We start from the raw sequence: 9,648 nt of genomic DNA on the forward strand, positions 1-9,648 counted from the left end.
TATAGCTATAAGTAGCTGGAGTGTTCGCTGACGCAAACTGATTAATTATTTGTACTTGCACTAGCAAATGGCGCCAGGGAAACTAGATTCAGCGTCATTAATTAAGCTAAGAGAGCAACTACAACGGCAAAACCTGGGGAATCCTAAGGGACAACACAGATTATTATTCAAACCACGGGGTTGGAGACTTCAGGCTCCCGGCAAGCCTAGCTCGTCCCCTGGCTTACCAGAGGGAAGCTAAGATCGCCGGCGGGAGGCAGCCCCAGCAATGGCGGCAAGAGTGGCAAGAGCGGAGGCAGGTCTAGCCAGGATATACTCATGCATTGGCATTCAGGACGAGAAAATGCACATTTGATTAGAGGCAACAACTCAGGCGAGTGAGTTTCGTGGTGATACAAAAAGTTGAGCGAGGGATAGTATCACTACAAGATATTCAATATTTCCAAGGGTTCTTATACTGTCGAGGGTTGTTTCTCTTTTGAATTATTTTTTCGTTTTCAAATGGATGAGAAATTTCTTTCTGTAGTCTAATTTGAACGACATTTCCAGCGCCAATATTTCCAAATAGAAAAGTCAACAACCTAATAATAAATACTCTTGAGAAATGTGTCCGTACTTTTCTGAATTTATTTAGAGATTTAACCGGTGCTATCTTTTCAGTAGCAGCATATGACGTATCCACTGGCGGTGAAGTCGCGATAGGTACATGCCATATCCATCGACGGCAAAGCGCCTCTAGCAACTTCGTCGATCTGCCGGCTTATTTCGTTGGAGGTGCTTAGGCCCTCCATAGCGTATGCCCAGATTAATGCCTAAAGAGGAGAGAGAGGATCACAGCATCACTCCTCACGTTGTGGCCGGTGATGCCAACTCGCAGCGATGCCAAAAAAACTTGGAGCAAGGCAACAACAAGCTCCGGTGCCTGTTCAATAAAAAAGTATTTTGTTTCTCCCATGCCCATCTCATCCTCCTCGTGCTGCTCACCTCGGTGCCCAAGCGGTAGCCAGGAGTAATAATATCTTATTTCTTCATATGGGCCCGTGGTTTAGACAGCTTCGGTGCTAAATGTTTGCACGCTGCACCTTTTGAAACTCCGGTGCCGATTTACTTAGTATGGGGTCTATTTTTTTTGGCATCGCTAGCCCGTCGTGGAGGATCTTATAGAGGTAGGGTTACGTGTGTATATTCGTAGGAATAGATACAGATGTGTATACGTGAGCTTTGACCTACCCTAAAATTCCAATTTCCATTTATATCGTATAGAAGTAACAACGGTATGACGACGCTGCACGAGTGAAGAGAACGTACACTAGCTCGACGCGCACGTTTGCATGTAGCATTACAGTGATGCTGATAGCGCTATCGCCTACCGGTCCGATCGAGTTGCACTTCACTACCGACCGGTCCATCGACACGTCCACGCCCATGAGCATGCATCGGTCATCGCTGTCGTCACGCGTGCGCGGCGCCGGCCGCCGGCGTCCCTCGAATTTCCGCCGTCGGCTGCTGTATCCAACGGCGGAATTATTAAATAATCCGGTGGTGCAGCTAAAGAAAAAACAAACAAAGAAAAATCCCATCCGATGTGGCTTGCCCTGCGCAGCTAGCTTAGCTTCGTCTTCCTTGAGCAACCGCCCTTCCTCCTCCCCTACCTTGCTTCTATATAACAGGCACCGCGACCCACCTCCCAAAATTTCAGGTCTCTCGCCATTTCCACCTTCCCCTAGCTTGAGCTGCCCATCCCAAGGGGCAGGGTAACTAGATCCGTACTGCTCGATCTGGGTAGCTAGTGAATTAATCATCAGTTGTTGATGACAATTGATCTTGGTCTAGCTCCGGCGCCGGCGTCATCATCTTCCGGGGGACGCGGCGGCATGCCGAGCCCGTGCACGGCGCTCCCGCCGGGGTTCCGGTTCCACCCGACGGACGAGGAGCTCATCCTCCACTACCTCCGCAAGCGCGCCGCCGCCGCGCCGTGCCCGGCCCCCGTCATCGCCGAGGTCGACATCTACAAGTTCGACCCATGGGACCTGCCAGGTTAGTTCACCTACTGGCCATGTTCATGTTCATCAGTTCATGAGACTAGGATGCTCACACACATGGGCGATCCGATCCATTTGTGTGCAGCCAAGGCGATTTTTGGGGAGGCCGAGTGGTACTTCTTCAGCCCGAGGGACCGCAAGTACCCCAACGGCGTGCGCCCCAACCGCGCCGCCGGATCCGGCTACTGGAAGGCCACCGGCACCGACAAGCCCATCACGCTCTCCGGCGCCGCCGCGGCGCCCGACTCGTCCGAGAGCCGCGCCATGATCGGCGTCAAGAAGGCGCTCGTCTTCTACAAGGGCCGCCCGCCCAAGGGCATCAAGACGAGTTGGATCATGCACGAGTACCGCCTCGCCGAGGCGCTCGCCGCCGCCAACACCTACAGGCCCATGAGGTTCAAAAACTCGTCCATGAGGGTACGTGTATCATTAGCCTGAGATTCTTACACTTTGCACGCACTGGCTAGTTTAATCCAAAATTAACTATTAATTATTTATACACAGATTATAAAAAAATAAATCTATGCTTTTTTCTTGTTTTATTGGCGTATGTAATGTAATTACTTCGTTTTGAGAGAGGACAGCCCTCCAAGGAATCTTTCTTTTCCTTGTTACTTTTGAAAGTTTTCTTCTGGTTGCTTGTGTGTGGATGCCAGTTTAAGCAAGTTCCCGAGGTCAATCAACCACTGCGTTTTCTTTAACCCTTCAGAAGCGCTCTCTCTCTCTCTCTCTCTCTCTCTCTCTCTCTCTCTCTCTCTCTCTCTCTCTCTCTCTCTCTCCATGAGAGAGACTGCTTCAATGCGCTCGAGCGATAGAGACTAGATGATCGATCAGAGATGCGATATACTATCCGTGTGGCTTTTCACCACTGCCAATAATTGGCGTGCTGATCACACACACTGGTCGCTTTTCGAGCTTCATGGACACGTGTGCATGCCTGAAAATGCCTGAGCGATCACTGATCACTGTCTATACTGTTGATGGACGATGCAGCTGGATGACTGGGTGCTGTGCCGGATCTACAAGAAGACCACGCCGCAGCTTTACTCCTCGCCGCCGCACGACGAGCCGTCCATGGACGGCGGCCTCGACCTCATCGGCCGGCAGCAGGACGGCTCGGTCTCCGCCGACGACATCGTCGCCACGTATGCTCCTGCTTCCGCGCTACCACGCCCGGCCTCCGTCTCGGACTACCTCGTGGACTACAACTACTCGCCCGTGTCCGAGCTGCTTGAGAGCATGCCGGCGCCGGAGACGGCAGCGCAGCTCAGCATCATGGACGCGGGCAGGTTGTTCTACGCCGCTAGTCACAGCGAGGCAGCAGCTAGCAGCTCCACGGCGCAGCAGCAGCAACAGAGCTCGCACAAGAGGCGATTCATGGAGGATTACTCCAACGGTGACTTGAACATGCTGCACGCGTCGTCCGGCAAGAGGCTGATGAGCGATCAGGCATCCATGGCTGCCAACCACGCCTTCTCCTCCGTGTTTGAGCCGGGCCAGACTTCCCTGCCGGACAGAATATGACGCATGCGTGTGCTCCCTCACTGCTAATTAGGGCTAGGAAACAATATTCATTATTTGATTAGTATTGATGCAGAGGGATTTATCATGCATGTATCAATTAGAAATAATACAAACAGAAGTATTTTATTGTAAAGATAGATGAATTAAGGAGGGGGGAAGAATTACAGTGACCATGTCACTAGCAATAGCTAGGTCTGATTTAGATGTAGTGTTAATGTGTGCAACTAGCAGATAGGTAGCTTGAAACATGTAAGAACACATGTACACTTGTTGAATAATAGAACTCTGTGATATAAATCTCTTTCAGTACATATGTGAATGAAGTAGTACTATGCAGTTTAATCTTTTTTTTATGGAGATTTATAACTCGTGAACCTATTTATAGCTAGGTACATAATGATTTATGGATATAATGCAGTCTCATTAAGATTTATTTAAACCAGTAATGATGCTTACTGTGCGACAATGTGAAATATAGACGCATATATTGACTCTTTTCACTACATACTCAGAAATAATGTCGACCATGGAATTGAATGCATGACCAGATGCCTAATTGATCACATGATGAGTTGCACTATTGATCACGAGAGGGTTTCGGGGGAAAGAGACCGGTGGAAGTGCCAGAATTGGAGTGTCGAACCAGCGGAATCGGAGAGCAATGTCTTGTCTTTTATTTGCTTTGTTGCCCGAAAGCTTGGGTTCCTCCCAAGTTCATTGCACTAAACAAAGTCAAGTAGCTAGATGGAGAGAGAGAAATAGCTATCAGGCTCAAAGCAAGTTGGAAGAAGAAACCCAGCCTTAATTATCCATATATAAATGGCGATGGTTATCCTGGCCTTTGTTGGTGTCCTGGGGGCTGGTTTAATTGGATCATATGCATTCTTGCACACAACCATGCAAAAGTTGAGAAATAATTAATAGCTACCTCTACATATAGATTGAAAATGGATAGAGGAATAATTTCAGTGAAAATAATGGTTGGCTGGGGAAAGCCATTTATCCATATTTCATAAAATAATCATCTATCCATAGTTGCCAGGAGCTGATGAAGACCTTGTTCTTTTCCAAAGTTCGAGATGGGCGTTCAGCAGATAGCCTTTGATAGAGAAGTTCTTTTCCAAAGTTTGAGATGGGCGTTCAGCAGATAGCCTTTGATAGAGAAGTTTCAACCAGCGTATATACATGTCATGGGCGGCGATGTGATGAGTTAAAAGTAACGGTACGGTGTAGCATCAACCCTATCGTTTATATGTGTAGCATATACAACAACAATAATTGATTGAGATAATCTTTTGTGGGTGAAGTGACTACTAGTTGGTGCGTGAAAAGCTCATCAAGATTGTGCAAATTGAGCTTTGTGACAGGATAACATATAGTATATTGTGCCAATTGGGCATGCCATTCCATTCCAGGGATTATCCATGCATTTGATGGTTACCTGCCAGGAATAATATTATTTGTGTTGCTTTTGATGGTTACCATGATATAAATATCGATTTAATTTCGGGTTGTCCCAAATTATATTCTCTGAATTCTAGTGATTTAAATGTCATGCAGTACAAATGTACGATGATTTGTCATCAATAACCACAAATACCTCGAAGAGAGAGAGAGAGAGAGTGAGCCATGTGAAAATGACCTGACTATTTCAAATGATATAAGACTTACTAAAGCGAAAGGGCCTGTAGTATAATAGTTACAAGAGCATCAATAGCATCTCAGGTTCTGGGTTCGACTCCCTGTGGGAACGAATTTTCTACAACTTAACGGTGTTGTCCTTCCAAGGTAGGCGACGTTCATGTTGACAACGAGACGCATGTGGTGACTTTATCAATCTCGAGGATTTGCCGGCTCAGTTTTTGAGGATGCTAATCGGGGTAGGGTTTGAGTATATACGTTCATAGAGGTGAGTGTACGTGCTTTACGAGAGTCTAAGTTGTATTGTGTAATCTTAAAATTTATGAGACTTACTGAAGAAAAATAGCATATATGTGTGTAGATGTTGAAAATTTTAATGGATATGCCCCCAAGTTAAAAGTAAACAATAATGCAAAAAGGCCCTAATACTGTCTTGGCTCCCATGAAATGATGGAATGAAGACTCGGTCCACCCACTTTTGTCCTTCTTTTAACACCACCAATAATTCTCTGCAACGTAATGCGAATAATTAAGGCACGCACGTCCACGTCACTTGCCCTTTGCTTGTGGAACATGAGTTACGTGTACGTGTGAAAGCGTCAGCTTATCCTCGGAATTTATATATGATTAAGCCACAGAAACCAGAGAATATTCTGCTGTGTTTGACCAGATGCAAGTAGCTGTGTTGTTGCTTCCCAAGCTGAAGCAAAAGGCGTACGTGGATTACGTTGCTGCTTACTAGTTACTACTAACTAGCCTAATCAACCAGTAATTAATATAATGAAGTTGAATTGGGGCCTACTACCTTGTACTCAAAGCAAAACCCACGGATATATATATAATAATATCGGACTACAAGATCGGAGTACATCATGCACAGAGCCATAGATAGACCTAGACCTAGGCCATTGTCCCACAAGCTATGCAAATGATGTCACACCATGCAAGCAGATGAACTAACGAAGGATGATGTCTGTTTCGTTTGTATATATTTGAATTTTGAAATTGCTGGATCTTTGGTCACCAACTAATTTAACCATTCAGCAATCAAGTGGCCATCGAGTTGACAAATGGTCGACAAGTTGTGCGCTTGCTGCAGCAAAGGGCGCAAGCATTATATTTGGCATCTTGCATTGCTGTATATTTTTCTTTTATTGATGGGCTTACACTTGGATGACAGACCACGTAATCCATCGTGATGTGGCACGCGTAAATGATTCCCATTTTGACTTAACATATCAGCATACCGATTCCATATGCGTAATGAGTCATTAGGATAAACCTAATGTTATCCTGAACTTTAAAGGACTAGGAAAAGTAATATAAATAATGTTGTTTAGACGCGACATTAGGGGATGGGGACGAAACGATAGTGCTAATGGAAAAGAACGAGGGTGACTATTGTGCGGGTAGAGAGAATCAGCGGCGGTGTGGGGAGTTGTGTAGTCTAGGACCTCAGGTTTGGGAGATGGTACTGAGCTATTTAGATCAGTCTTAGTTGGGGTTTCATAAGAAGTATCATAGATACAACTAGAATAATATAACATGTTAATCTATAAGGATAGTATCTAGAAAATCACTGGTATGGATATTAAAGATATATGGGGTGTGGAGTTGTAGTGGAATAGAGCGGATGTTTCCCTACTGGTATAGATGGCAACGGGTAAAATCCGCACGGATAATAACTTTACAAACCCATACCCACGTGCTAAAATCCGTACCCGCACCCGCGCCCGCAATCCGCCACGGGCACGAAACAACGCCCGTAACCGCTATCCGCGGATATCCGCATACCCGCAGGCACGCCCGTGTACCCGCAAACTTTAGAAAATCAAGCACACATTACATTTCAACAGCAGATAAACACCATTTATTTAAGAAAATAAATAAATCTGAGCAAACAAATGAACTAATCTCATACATGAATACATGATATATCACACATTAACATAAATAAAATCATACAATTATACAAGTGTCAGTGTTCAAAACCATTATTACATAAAAAGTCCAATTGAGTTTGCGGGTTTGGCGGGTTTGCGGATGCGGATATTATTTTTTCAAACCTGTTAGCAGATATCCATCGGGTTTAAGGTTGTACCCGCGTCCGTACCCGCGGATATAAATGCAAACCCGTATCCGCGTTTGTCAGGTTTGCTCTCTGCGGGCACGTGGATATTTTATACCTGTTACCATCTTTACCTGCTGGTAGCAATATAATTAGTTACCTGCTGGTTCTTGTCGACTTCACTCATATGAGATATCATCTTGGCTCTGAATTGGCATGACAAGAGTATTCCTATCGGTTCTCGCTTTTCAGCTGGTGACAAGAATGCTTCAAAATTGATTACCTATCTGTAGTAGTGTAAGTCAGAAAGGCAAAATAAACTGTATTTGTAACCAATGAGCATGCCTTGTGTCTGATGTTGTTTTTCAAAGCAAAAGGAAAAACGATATAGTAGTATTTGAAGGAAAAAAAAGGTTTTCTATTCAAGTTAACTGGAGCAGACAGGCAATCGCCGGCCGCCGGCGTGGACGCGCCGCTCGCGGCCGTGCCGTGCGTGTAGGTTCAACACCTTCCAACCGAACTTGCCTCGGAGGTGAGGGGTGAATCGGGCGGATATGGGCCTGGGGACACTAGGGCCACGGCCATAGGCGTGGCCCAAAAAATCTCATATCCCTGTATTTTTCCGTGGCCCAGCAAACATTTAGATGGAGTGGCCCTAGTCTCAGCCGGCCCAATTTCCTTCGCGGCTCACTGGCCCAGCAACTCTCCCTCGCCTGCCTTGCTTTTCCACACGAGCCGACTAGCGCCCCCAGCGGCCCAGCTCGGCAGGCCCCTACGCATCTGCTCGGTTTCCAACCGCAGCCTGGCTGCCCGACGAGCTCCTACACGCGGAGGTGTGGAGCGGCTGCTGGCAGAGTGGCAGCGCCGGCGACTGGGCTGGATCCGGAGGACGGGCGAGCCGCTGTCCTGCGGAGGGAGATCCGGCGTGGCTACGCCTGGAGGCCGGTGCGGGCGGGTGGTGGCGACTGGCCTCGCCTAAAGGCCGGGGCGGCGCCTGGAGGTACTGTTTGGTTAATTCAGGACTGCGTGTGAATTTCTCCTCTTGTTGGAACTTGTGAGGAGTGAGGTAGCCGATCAAACAGGAATGCTAAGGGTTCTTGAATGCTAAGGGGATCGCGCAGGGCTGGGCGTCTGATATGTCTCGGTCGTGTAGGCAAGGTGTTCGACGATATGCCTCCGAGGTGAATGCTTGCGTCGTTTTGGTAAACTGGTAATGCTCCCTTTGCAGATAAGACCAGATTAAAGACTCTTCCCCATGATCTTCTCTATTTCTGCAAAACTGATGCAAGATTTCGTGGAGAAGCTTTGATGTGCTGTTCGCTGGTCACTTGCTAGCTTTCCTGTCCTGAATACTCTAGTTCTGAAGGGTTGGCCCTTGTGGTGCTTCCCGTTACAGGATTTCACATTTTAGCAGGCATGGTCTTATCATTTTCTATCAGTTCGCAATCATGACGCTCGTATGCTAGCTGATGGCGTTTCCTTGTTTCCTTTGGTGTGCATGTTGATCCAGCACGGTGTTCAACTAAACAAGTCGCAGCAGCAGTAAGCAGGAATCGAGATGAAGTTCAGAGTTGTCTGCAGGAAGCTGTACGACTATGTGCGCTACGACCTCAAGGAGATCGCCTTCCCGTCGTCGCTGCCGGACCCTCCTCACTTCAAGAAGCGGCCTAAGCTCTCGTGGCACGACCGCTGGTGCATCTTCAAGGAGGCCACCCGGCTGTACGGCGCGTCCTGGGTCAGGGACATCGGCCCTGACCTCAGGCCCAACGACTACAAGAAGGCGGCCGAAGACGACGAGGAGGAGCCGTCCAATGGCAGGCCCGGCTCTGACAATGGCAAGAAGGGGAAGAGCAGCGAGCCCAGCGTGCTGGAGGACCTCGCGGTGGCGGCGAGGGGCGGCGCGGAGACACTGAAGCCCGCGCTGAGGCGCATTTACATGGCCCGCGCCTCGACGTACACGGACGCGATGAAGAATTTCGTGGAGACGTACCAGGAGGGGCTCAAGGACCAGCTGCAGGAGAAGGCTGCTGAGGGGGATGGTGGCCGTCACCAACCGCAGCAGGGCGAGGAGGCAACAAAGAAACAACCGCCGCCACCACCACCTTCATCATAATCATCATCAGCGGTTTATCCCTGCAGATGATCAGTGCCATACTGCCAACGCAAGCTCTGCTTACACTTGCAGCAGGGCCTTGAATTTGTTGTGCGATCCGCTGGTGTGATGGATGGTACATGCGGCCATAATAATGTATCGCTTGAGCAAGGATCTCTCCAGTTTCAGCTGGTTATCATGCAGTCTAATTCTGCAAATCTAGGTGATGCGAACTAGTACACGCTGGCACTAACATATGTATGTGATCACGACTGCCATTA

At 47.8% G+C, this 9,648-nt stretch overlaps 2 protein-coding genes across 8 annotated transcripts; both read left to right on the forward strand.

Moving 5' to 3' along the window:
* Nucleotides 1–1,596: 1,596 nt before the first annotated feature.
* Nucleotides 1,597–3,877, forward strand: LOC112893129 (NAC transcription factor 29-like). Its single transcript, XM_025960299.1, has 3 exons — nt 1,597–2,037; nt 2,128–2,459; nt 3,036–3,877. The coding sequence occupies exons 1-3, from the start codon at nt 1,812–1,814 to the stop codon at nt 3,564–3,566; spliced, it is 1,089 nt and encodes a 362-aa protein (XP_025816084.1). The 5' UTR covers nt 1,597–1,811; the 3' UTR covers nt 3,567–3,877.
* Nucleotides 3,878–8,039: 4,162 nt separating this feature from the next.
* LOC112894000 lies at nt 8,040–9,648 on the forward strand. Of its 7 annotated transcripts, none has more exons than XM_025961554.1 (3): nt 8,040–8,341; nt 8,429–8,485; nt 8,786–9,648. In XM_025961554.1, the coding sequence occupies exon 3, from the start codon at nt 8,834–8,836 to the stop codon at nt 9,386–9,388; it is 555 nt and encodes a 184-aa protein (XP_025817339.1). In that variant the 5' UTR covers nt 8,040–8,341; nt 8,429–8,485; nt 8,786–8,833; the 3' UTR covers nt 9,389–9,648. The 7 variants fall into 7 exon arrangements, with proteins under 7 accessions (XP_025817339.1, XP_025817335.1, XP_025817334.1 ...); XM_025961550.1 differs by having other exon boundaries at nt 8,040–8,275; nt 8,358–8,485; XM_025961549.1 differs by having other exon boundaries at nt 8,040–8,275; nt 8,385–8,485.

This window comes from Panicum hallii, chromosome 5 (assembly GCF_002211085.1).
Source record: "Panicum hallii strain FIL2 chromosome 5, PHallii_v3.1, whole genome shotgun sequence".
Classification (NCBI taxonomy): Eukaryota; Viridiplantae; Streptophyta; class Magnoliopsida; order Poales; family Poaceae; genus Panicum; species Panicum hallii.

What these genes read in the sequence shown, in the direction of transcription:
- LOC112894000 (XM_025961554.1), top strand. Translation starts at nt 8,834, where the DNA reads ATGAAGTTCAGAGTTGTCTGCAGGAAGCTGTACGACTATGTGCGCTAC.
- LOC112893129 (XM_025960299.1), top strand. Translation starts at nt 1,812, where the DNA reads ATGACAATTGATCTTGGTCTAGCTCCGGCGCCGGCGTCATCATCTTCC. An exon ending in CGACCCATGGGACCTGCCAG is followed by an intron (nt 2,038 to 2,127) that starts GTTAGTTCACCT and finishes ATTTGTGTGCAG; the next exon opens with CCAAGGCGATTTTTGGGGAG. An exon ending in TCAAAAACTCGTCCATGAGG is followed by an intron (nt 2,460 to 3,035) that starts GTACGTGTATCA and finishes TGGACGATGCAG; the next exon opens with CTGGATGACTGGGTGCTGTG.